At 37.7% G+C, this 19,025-nt stretch overlaps 1 protein-coding gene across 1 annotated transcript in view; it reads left to right on the top strand.

Annotated features, from left to right (window-relative positions):
• The first annotated feature begins 958 nt into the window (after positions 1-958).
• The window catches only part of OTOG (otogelin), a 106,214-nt gene continuing 88,147 nt past the window's right edge, over positions 959-19,025 (top strand). The window contains exons 1-10 of the mRNA XM_009892017.1: positions 959-1,040; positions 9,814-9,906; positions 10,116-10,270; positions 10,661-10,779; positions 11,158-11,363; positions 12,889-13,019; positions 15,061-15,167; positions 16,047-16,156; positions 16,973-17,095; positions 18,369-18,477. Of these exons, the coding sequence (XP_009890319.1) occupies positions 959-1,040; positions 9,814-9,906; positions 10,116-10,270; positions 10,661-10,779; positions 11,158-11,363; positions 12,889-13,019; positions 15,061-15,167; positions 16,047-16,156; positions 16,973-17,095; positions 18,369-18,477 (1,235 nt within the window). The remainder of the gene's footprint in view (positions 1,041-9,813; positions 9,907-10,115; positions 10,271-10,660; positions 10,780-11,157; positions 11,364-12,888; positions 13,020-15,060; positions 15,168-16,046; positions 16,157-16,972; positions 17,096-18,368; positions 18,478-19,025) is intronic.

Below are 19,025 nucleotides of genomic sequence, written 5' to 3'. Positions count from 1 at the left end.
AAAGAGTGGAGGGATTGTGATGTGGCTGGCACCACTGATAGTGGAATAATGAAGTTGAAGTTGGATTCATAGATGAATATAGCAAGAATGAGGAGGGGGAGTCAAAGTATCATGACATAGCAAGTTATAAAAATGATTACAAAGTCTAATAGACTAGAAGCACTGGGCTTCCAAAGGACAATTTATTGGAGTAAAAGGAAGCTTTATGTGCCACAATATCGAGAATTAATACAAGAAAACTCAAAATACCTCGCTGCTGACTGTTGCAGGCAGAAGTGCTTATGAGAAAGGAAACATAAAAGAATAAAAGTTGTAGTCTACCATCATTTATTTTTGAATGTTAGAACAACAGAAAAAGATTAAGGAGAAGATGGTAGGAAATGTTTTGAAAACTAACCTGGGAGTTTTTGATTTCTTTTTAAAACAAAAAAAATATTACAAAACCTGTTGATTTTGCTGGGTTTTGGGACAGGTTCTTGGAAAATAATGTGAATTTAGTACCTTACAAGACATTGTGTTAGTTATTATGATATTTAATGATTTATGCATGTATATACTTTGAAATGGTTTAAAATAACTATTAGTGATAAGAATTTCCAAAACAGCAGAATGCTTATGCTGAGAATTATATTAAATATACATGGTGGTACAGAGGCTTTAACCGAGAATAAAAGGACTATGGAGAAGGGTACAGAGGACAGTGCTTGGACATGCTGTTTTAGGCATTTTGGCTTAACTGGCTTAAAATCTGCCTGCTGTCTTCAGGCATAATATACTTTGGTCCTTTACTGGAGTCTTGAGTAGAGCAACTGGTGTTATTGATAGTGTTGTAGCAAGCCAATATGAAACAGCATATTAAAAATGGTAAATTTACTGGTAGACTATGAAAAGATTTTTTTTTTTAAAGTGTCTTGGTTACAGAGGCCGATTTCTTTGTTCTTTCTGAAAGGAGTCTGGAATGGCAGTTTATAATACTTCATCTACTACGATATCCTTATCTTGGAACAGGAGACTTCACAATATGAGATGTGGACCATCCAGTAAGTGATTTATATTTCTACATTAAATAACTTCAGTTGTCCTTTATATTCTGCATAATTTAATTATTTTTATGAAGAAAAAACCCTAAAATAGCTAATGCAGGTCTTCAGGGAAAGGGGGGGGAGTCTACCTTGATTGGTGTCAAAGGACTACAGGAGTATGAGAACTTATCATGGGGTTTGACATAGCTTTAAGTTTATACCTGGTTGTGGTTTGATCATTTGAAAGACTGTCTCCAACTGCAGTTTTCCTACTGAAGACCTTTCAGCAGGGAAATCTGCTCTTGTAGTGATATACCTAAAGAAGTGGATTACTGCCTAGATGCCATTAAATTATCTGTCCTGTATCTCTTGTGTGCTTGGAGGTTTCTTTTTGTTACTTTTCTGCTGAGGTAATCCATGGATGCTTTTTGTGTGTATAACCTGCAGGTTAGCAGGATGAGGTACTCTTAGCCACTAGCTTGCAGTGGAGGGCGTTTGTTTAGGAATTTGCATCTTGGCTTTTTTGGTTTGTCTTATTTTCAGCAGTGAAGTGCACAGGCTTAAATCTCTTTGCTCAAGGGTAAAGATCTTCTGTATTAGGTGTTCTGTAGAGTCTGTGTCACGCTTTTCTTGTACAAAGGAAAAACATGAAGCAAAGTAATTCAGAGTAACTTTAGTGATGCGAAACTTCTGGTTTCTCTTCAGTCAGCCTGATTGGTTGCATTGGATGTGGGACCTACCTAATAGTGAGTAGTCTGGATTCATAGCACAAAATGTAAGACTGATGTGTGGGCTGGGCTCTGATCAATTGTGTTTAGGTTGTGTCGTCTCCAAAAGCTTTTAATTTCTTTGTGTAATACGTACTGTTTTTGGAAGCTTTTGAGAAATGTGTAGCTGAATGTGGAGGAATAATAGAAGGGTTTAGAGGCATAATATTACTCAAAAACTATTACCATTTCCAAAGAGATGTGCAAATCGTGCTGAGAAATTTGTTGCCATTGGTTCCCTGGGTTTTTTTTCCAAGTGAAAATTCCTTTAATGGGACTACTGGACTTCATGTTCTGCTTCAGAGCAACCAGCTGGGAAAAAGGCTTTTAAGATGCATTGTGCTACTGTTAAAGTGTGTAATAATAAATCTGCACATAAAGCCTTTACAAGACTCTTGCAGATGATTTATGTACAAGTTTATTGGTTCTGAAATAGGCTTAATATTTAAGAAAGGGAAGAACAAATTTAGAAGGCTGGAGAATGAAATGGTTAGCAAGTATCTCATGCGAACTCATCACATGTCTAAGGTTTTAAAGGAAAACATAATTATGATGGCAAGAATTAGGTTTCATTGCCCTCTGCAGATGTAATAGTACAGAGTTTCTGTTTTCTAATGCCTCTTGTTATGGGGCAAAAATATTTCATAAGGATTTTCCATTTTTGATGTACTTGCTCTAGCAAGACAATGTTGTTAGAGACATACTGTAAAAAATATTGATGGTTGCCCATACTTGAAGGCAAATGAAATGAGGATTATTAAACTCTTTGAACAGTGGAATACCTACACTTGGAAGTTGCCTTTTTAAATCCCAAAACTGAGTGGGAAATGGAATCCATTGTTGTCTGTGTGTGAAAGACTTTAAAAATAAAACAAAAGAAAAACCTGATCTGCTTTGTGCAAGAGTTTCAGTAACACGCTCTAAATGCTTAGAACAATGGTTTCATTTTGGCCCTTCCTATTTGAAGGGAGCTGCAAGCTGCTATAGCTCTGCCCGTGGACTGGGATTAACACCAATCTGGAGATAGATGAAATAGTAAAGTGGTGGTGGGGGGTTTTTTGTGTCAGTGTTTTGTTTTTTTTTTGTTTTTTTTTTCAAACCCAGCAAGGTGGCGTGTCAGCTTCTTTCTCTAGTTTAGTGATGTCTCTATGAAAATTATTCCATGACATACTTATAAAACTGTGATTATAATGGACTTATATTTCATCCTGTTATAGACAATTCTCATTGCAATAGCTTTTTTCTTGCTTTCTATAACTCTGTCAGTATAAATAAACCAGCATGTTTTACATGGAATTTTTTGTGATGTGTGTAATGTTTTGTGCAATAGATCTCTTTACCTTTGTGTTAGTCAACTGAAAGCAGTTTAGAAAGCAATGGAACATCTTATATGTCAAGGGGAAAAAAAAAAGTTGGTATAGTACAAGTAAATGCCAAGAGATAATTCTTGTTAGTTTCTTGTACAGAGGGAATATGAGAGTTGACTTTTGAAATGTTTATCAGAATAACTGACAGCAGTTAACATGTAGTTTATATAACTGTTATACTTGCTTGTGTGGAAGGGAAGGAAGCAGCATTTTTTCCATGCAGTTATAAAAACCAAAACAAGCAAAACAAACAAAAAACCTCCAGAGCTAAAGCGTAATAAGAACCTGGGACAGGCAAAACAAGTTCTTTCTAGAAGCAAGTTTCAAAATACTGCTGAAAACTTCAAACAGGTGAAACACTTCAAATTTTCCTGTGTTGAAATGCCGTAGCAGGCATGAGTCTTTAATGTTTAAAGTCCCTGTTAGTGTAGAAGGTACTTGTCCCTTACAATATGTGTGCTGATTTCAAGAGATGCACCAGAGCAGAAAATGTGCAACCAACTGGAAAGTTCTTAGTATTAAAGGATTAAAATTACATTCTACTCATTCACCTCAATCTCAAAGGAAAGTTTTACTTCCTGGTGTAATGAGATCTTTGACCTCATTTCAAGGCTGTATTGCATGCTGTTGAAGCCTGTATACCACAGAAAACTTCTGCTATTACAGGCAGATTCTTTCAAAGACTATGAAGCGTAAAAGATAATGCAAGAAACACTTGTTTTATTAGTTTTCCCATAGTCAAAAGGACACCTGAAAGCTTTCTAGAGTAAGTGTGCAATGGAAACTGTAAAGTTACAAAATACAAAACTTAAGGAATGTTGACAGCAAAAGTTTAAATATTCAATTTTAAGGATACTTCCTATTCTATATGTTCTAGTTCATATGAACTATATGTTCCAGTTGAAGTTTCTTCCAAATTCTTATCCAAAACTGCTTTTTTTACTTTCCCATTTCAGAATAAGATTTGCTGATTTTTTTATATTGATTTTTTTTTTGTAGTTTGGAAACCTTCAGACAGACCTCTCTTTATACACTTGTGTAAAGCTTTTAAAATGTGCCATCTTTTAAAGAATTGTGAAAAGTCTGAAGTCTTTGCCTATGTCTGCAAATGACTCTCTGGAGCTCTGAAACTGTTTGGGCCAAAGTTGTTAAATAGGCAGAGTCATAAGAATCATAGAATGGTTTAGGTTGGAAAGAACTTTGAAGATCATTGAGTTCCAACCCCCCTGCCATGGGCAGGGACACCTCGCACTAGACCAGGTTGCCCAAGGCCACATCCAGCCTGGCCTTGAACACCTCCAGGGATGGGACCTCAACAACCTCTCTGGGCAACCTGTTCCAGTGCCTTACCACCCTCAAAGTGAAGAACTGAGGGAACAGGCTGGACCTTGCACCTACCTAGCTTAAGTAAAACTTGATCACTTTTAGATCTCTAAATTAATCTTTCATGCTTCAACTTTTCTGTCCAAGCAAATCTAATAATGAATATCCTGAAAGGAAACCTGTCTTCAGTGATTTGCATTAAACAAACTTTTCACGCCATGTCTTAAACAGTAACAAAATAGAGGATTCCAGCAGTAGAAGTGCTTAGTGTTTTACAGAAAAATACCGATGGGAAGGTCTACGTCAGTCACAAATATTCAAGAATTAATACTGTATTGATGATAATGGTGTATTACAGTGAAGCCGAAATTCAGTTGGACCAACTGGATTGATGTGATGGTTAAAACAAAAATCGACTATTTCAAAGTTGATGTGCATGCTAATTTGAGTAGTCAGACAGTTCTTAAATGTGTTAGCTTGCTTTTACTTTGTGAAAAAAGTTTAATTTAGATGTCTCTTTGATTTAGTACTTTAACTTTTGTATGGGATACATGCTTTCTTTGCAGTTACCTTTTCGTTCTCCAAGAGTAGAGCTGTTATTTAGTGACTGTATCTCACTTTATGCTAAAGGGCTTCACTTTATATAAATTACTTTTTCAGCTATTCTAATTTTATTCCTAATAAACATGTTAGAAGATCTGAAGATAAAATCATGGGTGAGCAAACCTGGACATATAGTTATTTGCAACTGAAATAAGTTCGGTTGCATTTGCCAAGAAAGGCTGGATCAGATGATGATCCTTGAGGTCCCTTCCAACCTGGTATTCTATGATTTAAGAGATCTTAGATATTCATGTAAGTAGTAACATACTCATGTAAATAATAACTAATGGATTCACGTAAGAAGTAACTACTAAGAAGTAGTAATATAATAAAACATAGTAAACTAAGTGGACACTATTATAGATACAAGCCCACAAAACATTGCATCTATAATAATATTTCAAAATAAATGCTTATTTTGATGAAGATGCAAGATGCCTTTGAACAGTTATGATATGAAATTGGCAGAACTTGTGCTTGGAGCCCAGGTGATGAACATTTGAAAGGCCAGCCAGGGTTGGGTGGTACTTTACTATATTTCAAAATGGATTTTGAAACTTCCTTTTGTCAGGTCCACATGGTGGTATTAAAGCATCTCTCTTCAGAGAGCAAGAGCAGTAATCACCTCTGTGAAGCTTGGACACTGATCTCAGTAAAACATTTGCAATGAAATGCAAACAGGTTAGATTAGTCTCACTTTTTCAAAGGCTGTGGTAAATAATGGGCATGAGGTTCTGCTGCTGCTCTGGCCTGAAGGCTCGCACTGCTTGATATTGAAGAATTAAGAAGGGAGATGAACTAAATTGAGTTCCAGGCGCCCAAGGGACTAAAATAACCCTGTCCACATATTGAGTGGGGTTGCAGCCTGTTCAGTAATTACCAGGTGGTTTGAGTACTTAAGCAATGAGAGGAGCAGAGAAGAACTCAGACCTGTGTTATAAGATGATACCAAGTGTTCACCCTGCTCAATAAAGAAGGAATTTGAGACAAGTTGCTTCATGGCAACAATGGTCACATTATCAGAGTGACTTGCAGGTTGTAATGGCATCACTGGTTAGAAATCACATTATTACTTAGGTGAGTAGAATCATGTTACTTAGGCCTACCACTTTCTGCTAGAAAAGTCTCACCAGTTTTCAATTTCAGATTCCAATCCAATGCACTCAGCTGGCATAATGTCAAAGGAAAAGGAGGAGCTAAGGAGTTTTTAATAGAAGTCACTTTCAGGTAAACAAAGGGCATAATATAGGCCATAACCTTTCCTAATTTTAACCTTTGCTTAGTCTTGATGTTCATTCCTGTTCTGCAGGTATTACGATGTTTTTCGTGACCCTAGGAGAGACCTAAACTTGTGATATGATTATATGGGTTAACTTATTTAGGGAGCTTATATTCCTTTAATGACAAAGATCAGAGTGAACCCTTTGTTAGAGGATGTTTCTTTTAGATACCTGAGGAAGTATTTCCATGTTAATTGAGCAGAATTGGATGATTAAAGGAGGCCACATTGTTTGCAGTAGTAGGAACACTAAATGGGATCTCAATTGACGCTATATTCCTCTCATTACCTAGTTAAGGATAACTAATCTTTGCACACAGAGCTCTTCTACATAGTTCAAGGAAAGATACTACAGTTACGTAAAAAGGGATATAAGCAAATACAAGAGCTATGTTTATCATGTTTTCTTAGAATCATGCACAAACAGAAGAGAACTTCATAAAGAAGAAAATGCTTAGCATTGTCATTTGAATTCCAATTCAGATTTGGCTAACTCCTTTTCTTTCTAAAAGGGAGCAAGGGAGATCCTTCCCAGTGTCAGAAGGGTCCACAAATCAGCTGACTGTACATACAAGCTGAGTAAACACAGCTTGAAGCAGGTTACTTGAGCCATGCTTAAAGGGGAATCATTCAACTCAAAACATCAAAAGCAGTCTTAACTTCCTCTACAGCAAAGAGAAACATGACTTGCAGTCTAATTGCACATTATTGTAACTGGACAGGCAATAGGGCATAATCTTAGAGAAGCAAAGAACAGAGACCTGGGCTCTGATTACACAGGTCTCGCAACACTCAAGATGAAAGAGATCAATGTCTGCTTCCCTTGACAAGAGAAATAAGGCTTTTGCATTAGTGACAAGATTGGTCACTGTGAGTATGTAAATGAGATGGCTCAGACAGAATAAGTAGGGACCTTTCTACATGGTGCTTGCATTAGTTTTTAAATTGAACTCATGCTTGTCAGGCAGGGAAAGGAGGTAGATATTTGGGTTAGCTAGGCAAAGGAGCATTCTCTTTTACTTTGTCTACCTGCTTTGTTCTTTTCAGCATGGCCTCTTTTTCTTTTTTTTGGGGGGTGGTGTTTGAAAACAAAGGAATCAAAATTAATTGTTTGGATATTTTAAGTCTTCATTTAAGTAACTAGTATTTATGGTGTTTATATGGCCAGCTCCATTTGCAAAAACATTAATGAACTGTACTGACAAATTTTGGCAGAACTCAGTAAGCAAGTGTTCTATAAACCTGTAACTGAAGATAATAGTTTGTAAAATCATATGGCCTGAAGTAGATTAAGTCTGTAAGCTTTTTTTAACTATGGTACACCATAAGTTTCTTGAAGTCTTCCTCATTCTAGCATTATAGGCAGCTGTGAGCAGAGAGCCTCTTATCTTCTAAGTTTCTAGGATCTCACAAAGCAGAAGGAACATTAAATATGACCTTTTTCCCCATTAAACCACATTGATTAAATTTTAGTAAAACAGCTGGTGATGATGTTCAAGGTAGCCTCACAAAAGGTGAAATCTTAACAGCATTCAATCCATGAATTCTGATAAGAGTTTGTGTGTGAATAAATGTTGGATGCACAGTTACTTGGTGTACATCTGAAAGCAATTTGTGTGCAAACCAGGTGAGGTTTTTAAGAGGCATTGGGAACTCTTTCTCAAGCTAAAATGCGGCCTTAAAAGGAAGCTGGAGAGTGTTTGTAGGATCTTGTTAAAAATGCTGTTTCCGATTATTATCAGAGATTTAGTTGCTTTTGGCTGAGATACACTCACAGGATACCCTCTATCTGCAGCTTGCTTTTGGATTATTTCAGTGCATTTAAAGCTCTTAGTAAGAGGGTATGCCTCACTGACTTCTGTAATGGTGCTTCTATTGATGTCCTCTGCTTGCAAAACAAACTAAATACGTGCTATAAAAGATGCTGGTAAGAAATTGATATTGGTAAAATATAAAAATGAGCTTCTAAAGCGGGGGGGGAATCAAGTTGGGAGAAAACACCCTTTGAAATGGATTTATTTTTCTGTTGCTGGAATCAAGAATTCAGCATCTGTTTAATGGCAGTAGGATGTCAATGATCAACTCTTGACTTGTTAGAAAGCGCACTTCAACCATTCTGTAAAGTGGTTCAGAATCTACTTTTGATGTTGGTGCTTTTCATGTATGTTTAATGAATGCCAATAGTGAGGACAAAACCTAAAGATGGTGTGACCCATGAAATTATAAAACAGTGGTCTGTATCCTGGAAGGCTTTCCTCTGAAGTCTAATTCTGCCAAGACTAAATCGATTCTAGAGTTCAGTGGTATTGTCAGAATTGGAGCTTGCTTTATTTTGCCTGCATCAGCAAATCCTCTTTAGTAAAGCTTTCTCAAAAGCCTGAAGGCAATCTAGGTATGTTAGGACTTCCATGTATACCACTGATGATTAGATATTTCATAAGTGAGGGTTTTACTGTAATGGGAGAAAAGACCTTTTTCTGTGAATTCTGGTTTTCAGGACAGGACTTAAATTCAAATATAAGATTATTTTTTCAAGAATGATGTGTTTATGAAGATAAAGGAAACAAGAAGGCTGAGTCTTCAGTTTGCCTCTTCCTGAAATAGTTTCTTCTGAGCAACTTATCTGCTTGTCTGCAGCAAATACAGTATCGATTTATGTTTTCCGAACACAAAAATTACTATGACTGCATAATTCACAATTGAAATTCAAAAGGCTTCCTAGAGAGAGTTAAAGTTTAAAAGCTCAAATGTTAGCAAAATAAGTTAATCTATCACAATTGTTAGAAAAGCATTTAGTCACAAATTCTAACCCCCCCCCAAACCTGTCATTGCAAGTTGGGCAACTTGCTCTGTCTACAGTAGGCTCACTAAACTTAAACATGAAGTTTTTACTTTCTTAAAAGTTTGTCTCTAATCAAATTAGAAATTAGCAGCGATCTGTGTCTCTATGGAAAGTATTTGTGAGTGGTAGACTTAAAAGTTTTAAGATGGAAGGAGGGCAGGCAGCTGAAAGATTTGTGGCTGGGATCTTGACATTTGTATTTCTAGGGTAGTATGCTCTCATTGTGGTAGAGCTTACCCATACAGTGTTATCTGTAGCAGTCTTTTGTATACTGATATAGGCACCATGCTTTTTTGTCATGTAATACTTGTTCACTTCCTCTATTTATTGTTTAGGTGACTAAAACCATGTCAGACTAACAGATATCACAGCCATTTTGATGTAGCTTCTCTAAATGAGCAATAGATTTACTTCACCTGGTTGTATTTCTTGAGGTGAAACGTCTGCACTACCTTTCCTGTTTGTAGAGGCCTGTGGGATTCTCCTGGACACCTAAATGCTAAGCCAGCATCTCCTGTCATTCATGGAGTTGCATTTGATGACAGAGCTGAGTCTTCAGAATGAAAATTATCCTAATTTATTTTTAACATGCCTCATTTTTTCCACTCAGATTCATTTACATGTTTTAATGGAGGTGAGTGTGTCTACAGAGAGCTGTGCAACTGCAGTCGATTTAATGCAACCGGACCAAGATGCCAGACAGGTGTGTAAATTTACTAATTGGGTTTCTGGGATTGTACTTGAGTTCTCACAACTACAGGAATTACTACCTTCTGCCTAAAGGTTCCTTCACGCCCTAGTATTTTTCCTTCCTTTCTATGGTGATATTTCATAGCATATCACATATGCATCTCAACTACAGATTGAATCCAATAAACAGTGGTACTTCTCAAGTGACTGTCCTTCTGTTAGTGTATAATACAGGTGCTGAAAGAGATCATATATGCAGAACATGGGGTCAACATAATTTTGAAACTTTCGATGGACTCTATTATTACTTTTCTGGGAAATCCACATATGCACTTGTGAGACACACTGAATTAGATGAACAGAGTTTTTCCATACAGGTAGGGGACTGCATTTCTACATTCCTTTTAGCTGGCTTTGAGCTTGCTAATAATGTATTAATGTTGAGAGATTTAAAATAACTTGTGATGATAGTATGGGGTTCTAGAATGTAATTAGATGTAATTCTAATGTAATGCGGGCTACCAGTTACTATAGCACAAAATCTAAATAGCTGGAAGAAAATTGATGTATATGCTTTCAAAATCTGCTGCTGCTGTGAAAAGACTGCCCTAAAAAAATGCTAATTTTACTCAGGTTTTTGGGGAAGAGTGGGACCAAACTACTTGTTCACATGCTGAGGGTGGGATTGGGAGTATTAGTTGTATAACATGGATTATGAAGAGTTTGATTAAAATCTTGACTTTGACACTAGTAATTTTATTTGGCAGGTAAATAATGATCCTGAGTGCTATTCTTCTCCTTACTCCTGCAAAAGGTCCATTAGTTTATACTTTTCTGGAGATGAACAGATAAAGATGAGCAGTGAAGTCACCTATAAAGGATTTGGGTAATTGCACCGATGTTTCTGATGATGTAATTACACTGGAACTAATCTCATGATACCAATTTGATGAGAGATGTAAACTAGATCACTTGTTTGTTACTCCTATTCAGACCATGGCTGTAATTACTCCCCATCTACAGAAGAATGTCTGAGGAAGGTGATACCTAAATGAGTGGTACATAGTATTAAGAAGCATAACCACTGACATTGATACTTTGATTTTTGCTCTTATTTGCAACTTGATCTTTATTGGAATTACTCAATATTTATATCGGGGGGGGTGTTTCAGATGTATGAGGAAGTCATTAAATCAGTAAGTAATTTATTTTTAACAGTGATACTTTCTCATATAAAGGTGTTTTTGATTGTCTCATTTCTCAGAGTACAGTTACCTTATATGATTGGAAACTTACACATCCAGAAGCTGGCTGGATACTTCCTGGTCAGGCACCAGTATGCCTTTACTCTGGCTTGGGATGGTACGTCTGCAGTGTATATCAAAATGGCACCAGAGTACCTGGGCAAAACACGTGGACTGTGTGGCAACAATAATGCCATCCTGCAGGATGATCTTGAAACTAGTTATGGTGAGCATTTAAAATACTTGCTCTTGTGTTAATACAGTTTTTTCTCAGGTGAAGTAAATGTTACTTTGCTTAGTTTTTAATTGCAATGCTAATTGAATATGAGGTGGGAAACTGTTGAAATGGAAAATATGATATGGAATTACTTCTGGTAGATTAAATTGACCCTCTTCACTAACAATATAAATATAGATGGGGCTCTGGGGAGGAAGATCTTTAAAAAGCACAACAAAACGCTGTATTATTCCATTACCTGCAATGGTATTGGTACCTCAGTTTCCTAGGACTTGAAAAGTAAAATCTACTGCTGTCTTAACAATTTTATATAGGAGCCTGTGGAAGCCTGAGATACTGCTACTGGAAATAAATTGATACTTTTAATTAGTAAACCATATCAGTGAAGACTGCCAAATCTTGTTTGATCTGGCACTTCATTTATGCTAAAACTTTCAGAAGTGAACAGTGATCCTTGGACACCAACTTCAGATACTTCCAAGAGTCTTGGCTTTCAATCAATACTAAGTGAAGACCTCTATAAAATAAAAAGAACCAGTGGAAAAAATCAGGCTCATGGAAAGGTATCTCAAGTTAGGTGATAAAAACTACTTAAAGTCATTGCTTTGCACTGTTTAACTTTTTGCTCCTCCTCTTTAAAATTAGAGTATTTCTGTAGACTACTACTTCAAAGCTCAAGAGTACAACATGTAGTAGGTGTTTACTCTGTTGTTTAAGTGTGCCACATCAGCCCTGCACTAATATCAGCTCTTACCCTCATTGAATAGTTTGCTCACTAAATCAAAATGCTTTAAAAGAATACCAAGGTCAATAGCTCATTGTCCTCATTGCCTTCAGAGACTTTTCTCTACCCTCTCACCTTACGCAGGATATCTCAGTCACATAAAGCTGTGATTGTAGCACAAGTCAATACACTGCATATTAGCTTTATCCAATTAGCCTGGGGAGCAAGATGTGGCGAGATATGCATTTGTGGGTAATCCAAGTAGTCATCAATGTCACCACTTGTCTATGATGGATAATACCTTAGCTAGTTAAAGGCTAGCATGGACATTTCTACTTGCATGAAAAAGTCCCACCTTTACTTGATTGATATATGCAATCATTTTGTACCCTTGCAGTGACCTGGGCATACCTCATCTTTCTTGGGTTTTAGGTGCTCTGTTGGGAATTTTGTATAAAATGACAGCATAAGTCTATGTATATACAGTTTATTACAGCTTAGCTTTCCTTTCTTCCATTCAAGGACTGTGGCAGCCCTTCCTTGCCAAATCACTTGAGTAAGCTTCTTTCTGCCATTCTACAGTTGTCCTACTATAGTCCCTTTTAAGAGTATTTTTGTTTCTTGAGCAGACCAGATTGTCTTCAGACTGACAGCTGATTCATTTAGTTGTAGGAAGGGTTTGGTGCTTTCTGCTTAATGTGGTGGTTTGATTATTGAGATGTTTCCCTGGGAAATCCTATAGAAACACTGTCGTTCTTCCAAGTCATTGTGTGTGTGTGTCTTGTTTAGGAAAACTGACAGACGATGTAACAGAATTCGGAGAGAGTTGGCAGGAAAATCCTCCTCAAGGAACACCCAATTGGGATAAACCTCTTCTCACTGAACCACCCTGCCTGACACAAAGCCATGAATCTCTACAGGTTTGGATCAACACAAAAGCATTATTACAGTAGTTGGTGATTCTAATCAGACTGAGAATTTGACTTAACGCTTTTGAAGGAGACTGGCAATACTTGCAGTTCTTTTTTGGAAAGTAGATTAAAATAGTTGCTGCAGCAGAGCTTCCCTTCTCCTCTCCTTTCCCCCTGACTCTTCTTCTGTATTCTTGTATCGGAAGTCAAGGGGAAGTCATGTCTGACTAATCTGATAGACTTCTATGATGGTGTGACTGGATGAGGGGAGGGCAGTGGATGTGGTCTACCTTGACTTCAGCAAGGCTTTCGACACTGTCTCCCACATCATTCTCACAGGCAAGCTTAGGAAATGTGGGTTAGATGAATGGGCAGTGGGGTGGATTGAACAGTGGCTGACAGAGCTCAGAGTTGTGGTTAGTGGTGCAGAGTTTAGTTGGAGGTCTGTAACAAGTGGTGTTCCCCAGGGGTCAGTACTGGGTCTAGTTCCGTTCAATATATTCCTCAATGACCTGGATTGAAGGGATGGAGTGTACCATTAGCAAGTTTGCTAATGCCACAAAACTGGGAGGAGTGGCTGACACACTGGAAAGCTGTGCTGCCATTCAGCGTGACCTTGACAGGTTGGAGAGTTGGGCAGAGCAGAACCTAATGAAATTCAACAAGGGCAAGTGTAGAGTACTGCATCTGGGGAGGAATAACCCCATGCATAAACACATGTTAGGGGCTGACCTGGAGAGCAGCTCTGTGGAAAAGAACCTGGGAGTCCTGGTGGACAACAGGATGACCATGAGGCAGCAATGTGGCCTTGCGACCAAGGCTGCCAATGGCATCCTGGGGTGCATCAAGAAGCGTGTGGCCAGCAGGTCGAGGGAGGTAATCCTCCCCCTCTACTCTGCCCTGGTAAGGCTGCATCTGGAGTACTGTGTCCAGTTCTGGGCTCCCTGGTTCAAGAAGGACAGGGAACTGCTGGAGAGGGTCCAGCAGAGGGCTACAAAGATGATCAGGGGATTGGAACATCTATCTTATGAGGAAAGGCTGAGGCACTTGGGTCTTCTTGGTCTAGAGCAAAGAAGACTGACATGGGATCTTACTAATGCTTAGAAATACTTAAAGGGAGGATGCCAGGGGAATGGGAACAGTCTTTTTTCAGTGGTGCCCAGTGATAGGACAAGAGGTAACGGGCACAAACTTGAATATAGGAAGTTCCATCTAAACAGGAGGGGGGACTTCTTCACTTTGGGGGTGGCAGAGCACTGGCACAGGCTGCCCAGAGAGGTGGTGGAGTCTCCTGCTCTGGAGACATTCAAAACCCCCCTGGATGCCATTCTGTGCAACCTGTTGTAGGTGACCCTGCTATGGCAGGGGGGTAGGACTAGATGATCTCTAGAGGTCCCTTCCAACCCTGGTGATTCTGGGATTCTGATACTGTCTGCATAGCAGCCAAAAAGTGTTTGAATCTGGGGCTAAATAAAGGAAAAATTGTGAAGTAGAGGTGGGTTCTAGAGCTGGTTTCCGTTCCTTCCCTTAGGAAGGATAAAAAGAAGCAGGCAGGAAAACAAAACAGAATGAGAGCACAGTTAATTTGCCAGGGTTTAAAAAATGAGTTATTGCGGGTTTTTTTTTGTCCATCACACTGAAGGAGGTTTTCCTTTTTTAGTAATATTTTCAAGATATAGCCCTGAAATGAAGTTCTGTAAAACTAAAGCTGATACCTGGCATGTCTTATTTCTGCTTCCTTTTACTGTGTAATTTAACTAAAGTGAAGACTACTGCAGGCCATCTGGATTTAGCTACAACATGGTCTGTGCCTTTCTTGGGGAAGGGATATGTTTTACTACCATTGGTATGACCTTGGATAAAAGATTCAATGTTATGAATACTCTGGCATGGAGAGCAGTATGTTGGTAGCCACTGCTTCTAGTTGATGAGAGGAAAGTGATTCCTAGTCAAAGACAAAGATGTCTGTTCTGATTTCTGTAGTATTCTATTCTGCTTAGGTTTCTTTTTGAAAAATTTCTCTTCACAACAGCTATCTCATTCATTTCAGAGGGCATACACTCTGTGCAATGTCCTGTTACATCCCCCATTTGAACAATGTCATGAATATGTGAGTCCTCTTCCTTTTATGGCAAGCTGCACTAATGATCTTTGCATGTAAGTGAATGTTTTTTGGGTAACTCCAAAGCTATTATCAAAAACATTGTCTTTCTATCATGAGAATGAATCGTAAATGCTAACAGAACGAACGTGTGTCATTTTCTGCATATTGGTTTTTATCTAACATTTTTTTATTGGCTTGTTTTTCTCACTTTTTCTAGTTTTGCTGCTAGAAATTTCTGTGGAGTTGTTCCTGTTTTCTTTGGTATAAGGATGGCCAAAATCAGGCCCTGATATTTTCATAACTTTTTTGTGTACCTTTGCTTGAGTGTGGCATCTGTTTTGGTTTTGAGCGTGCAACATCATTAGTATTTCTAACCTTAATGAAAAGTAATGGTTAATAGGTCAGTTTGGCATCGGCGAGCTGTATGTTAATTCAGTGAAAAGAGGGATTTGATTACTATTTGAATTTATGCTATAATTTCACTACCTGCTTATGCTCCTTGTCCAAGCAGTTTTGACTAGTTAAATTAAAAGGCAGGACAGGAGAAAGTAATTTCCATTTCTTGTACCATTGTGTCTCACTGGTGGAAGTCTTGTACTTTCTTCTTGTGAGTTTTCTGAAGGATGTTACTCCTTTTGTAAAAATAAAGACCTTTTTTCAAGTCTGTTTATACTACTGTATCTCTGGCTTTCGTGGATTTATTCAGGAAGTTAGCATCAAGTCTCAAATATATTGATGACCTGTCTTCAAGTGTGGCAGAATGTCTTATCCATTTAAGACTTTTTAACCTTGCCAAACAGTACAGTACTCTAAAACATTATTAAAGTGGATTCAAGCAATGTGGTTTTATGCAATGCAGGAGCATTCATGAGGTTATGATCGCAGGCTTGAATGTAAGTAGAAAGTAATATGTTCATTTTTATTTGTGTAAGGTCAGCAGTTGATAATGCAACTTGGTGTCGAGCATTAACTGAATATGCCAGAGCATGTGCCCAAGCAGGAAAGCCACTTCATGGATGGCGAATGCACTTGCAGCAGTGTGGTATGCAGATGCTTTCATACTTGGAAATACTGCTTAGTAGTTGTATTTTGAAAAGAGTGCTCTTCATACTTTTACTTCTTTGTACTTCCTCCTATTTTGAACTCCTATAGTTCTCAATGAATGCATAACTATGGACTCACTTGAAGGCTACATAAATGCCACGGAATTTCTTTTTTATATGTGTAATTTGTACTAAATGTATTTAAAGCACTAAGCTTATTAGCTTCTTACTAAAACATCAGAGATTCTTTAAGGTAATTAACCATTTGTTTTTTTTATAGAGCTACTCTTTCAAATATTGTCAGTTCTTATGGCTTTCTGATCTATAAAATGTGGGTCATGAGCATTAGTAATAAATTTGAGTTACGCTTGCATAAGTCTTCATCTTAGAAGTCACAGAAAGTAAGTTTGAAAGAGACCATCTAATTTGTCTGTCTGTCTGGAACACAGGACCAAAACTGCTTTGTCATTCATGACAGAAAATTTCCCATGTGTTTCCAAAAATATTTGTTAATGGATGTTCTACCACTTCTTATACTGGTCTGAGTATCTAAGTAGCTCTGCTGTGAGAAAGTTTGCCCGAGTCTCGCTTGGTGTAACTTAAGATCATTTCTTCTCAATGCACCTTTAATGGAAAGAATATGAATATATGTATATTCTGTGTATGTGTCACGAAAGCCATTGTTGCGTTTTTCTAGACAACTGATACTCAAGTGACTTACCAAAAATTAAATAACTAAAAGGTGTGCCATCTATTTAAGCCCCATGGTAGTAGCATGATACCTTTTCATTTCTCTACCTGGTTCTTTTTTTTAGTGATTACCTGTGCTGAACCCTTGAGCTATAATGAATGCATCAACTGTTGCCCTGTTTCATGTCAACAGTCACAGTGCATTGGCAGTGAGCTTCCCTGCATTGATGGATGCTACTGTCCAGATGGTAAGTTTTGCTTCTGAAATACATCTTGGTTGATTCCATATAACTTTCACATTGTTCTCACCCAAGTTTACGTACCTATATGGTCTGGCTAGATTAAGACATTCACAGGACCTCTTTATAAATGCAGCGGCACCAGAGTGTGGATGAATGATCTTGTTTTCCTTGTAATTGACAAGAGCCTTTTCTTTGCTCTTGCAAGTGGGAATAGGTTTCAGCACAGATCCACATTCTAGCCACAGAGCTCCACTATTTGAGTGAAAAATGCAGTTTGCTCAGTTGTTGACAGGGCATCCATCCTCCTGATTCTGGTGGTTGCTGCTTGGGTTTTTTTTTTGGGGGGGTTATTCTGGTGTGTTGGTTTTTTTTTTTTTTTTTTTTTGTTCGTTGGTGTGTTTTGTGTGTTTGAGGTTTTTTGTTTGTTTCATGAAGAATGCCTGCAAGGTCAGGTGCTTAGGAGAGCTAAACAACGTGACCTGACTAAAACTCATTCATGTGGTCAGAAACAGCTTTTGATACTGAGATACTATTGTATGGTTCTGGCAAGTGAGGTATTTACTGATGTGGCCTATAGCAGAACTTTACCTTTATTACCAAAATATACCTTGATGTCCAGTTTTCTCCTTGCTACTCGCTTCTCTAGGGTACATAATTCTGTCTAAAAGAGAACAAAGAAAGTTATGCCATGGATCTTCAAGTCCTGCGTCTTATACGTACCCTGATGATTTAGAAATATAATAATTGCGATACGTTTTTATCTTCATGGGCTAGTAAAGTCTTTTAGCTTCTGACTCTCCAATAATGGAATAATTAAACAAAGCAAAAAACATTATAGTAAAATAAGGACCAAACAGTACCTTGAAATGTGGAGGGAAAGATTTATAAAGGTGTCAAAAAAAGAAGCCAAGGGTACTCAAAGCAGCATGGTTTGGTGTTTGTGTGGGTTTTTTTGGGGGGGTTTTGTTGTTGTTTTATTCCTATATAAGTGGTTTCTTCCCTCTCTCCCCCAGTATTAATACTTGTTATTCATACTGTTGTTAGTGTATCTCAAGCAATTTAGGGACTTTGTCCATGTAATATAATTTATTTAATATAATTCAAATGAACACTTGTTCTGCAGAAATATGAACACTTGTTCTGCAGAAATGACTACCAAATAGTCTAGAGTTTATTATCATACGTGACAATTTGTGTTGTTCTTGGGTATACTTGTTAGTGTCCCATCAGCCATTTGTACAGATATTTCACTTTCTTGTTGTTGTTTTATTTCTTCTAGGCTTAATTTATGAAAATGGATTGTGTGTCAAGCCTATGGACTGTCCTTGTGACTACCATGGAAGTTTCTTTGAAATGGGTTCAGTGGTTTATGAGGAATGTAATAACTGGTTAGTAATTTTTCTTTTTAATACTGTGGACTTAATTGTTTTGTGGCCATGACGGGCAACTTTTTTTAAGGCCTATTTCAGTTAAGAATTTAATTAAGTTGGTAAGTCCTCACTGTTTCCCCATACAAAAACTACTGTTCTGTATATGTTTTGCAATGAAGGGAAAGATGAAAAAAAAAAAATGTGGAGGTATTAATGTGGAAGAAGAGCAAATGATAGTGTCCTGGTTTCAGTTGGGAAAGGGTTATGTTTTTTTTCTATTGATTGCTGTGAAAGGAATGCCAAGAATACCTTCAGGTTTTGGTTGTTGCTAAGTGATGTTTACACTATTCAAGTTCCAATTGGATAGTTCCAATTCACAGGGTGGTAAGAGTGACCTGTGTCATTATTATTGTTATTTTTCATTTTCTGCTATTGTTTCTATTAAACTATCTTTATCTCAACCCAGGAGTCCTTTTTCTTCCCTCCTTTCCTTTTTTTCTTTTGTTGTTGTTTATTTCCCTCTCTTCTCCCCTGACCCTTCTGGGGGGGGGAATTTGTGTGGGGGT

Source organism: Charadrius vociferus, unplaced genomic scaffold (assembly GCF_000708025.1).
Source record: "Charadrius vociferus isolate BGI_N301 unplaced genomic scaffold, ASM70802v2 scaffold179, whole genome shotgun sequence".
Classification (NCBI taxonomy): domain Eukaryota; kingdom Metazoa; phylum Chordata; class Aves; order Charadriiformes; family Charadriidae; genus Charadrius; species Charadrius vociferus.
This window is presented reverse-complemented; position numbering and strand designations above follow the sequence as displayed.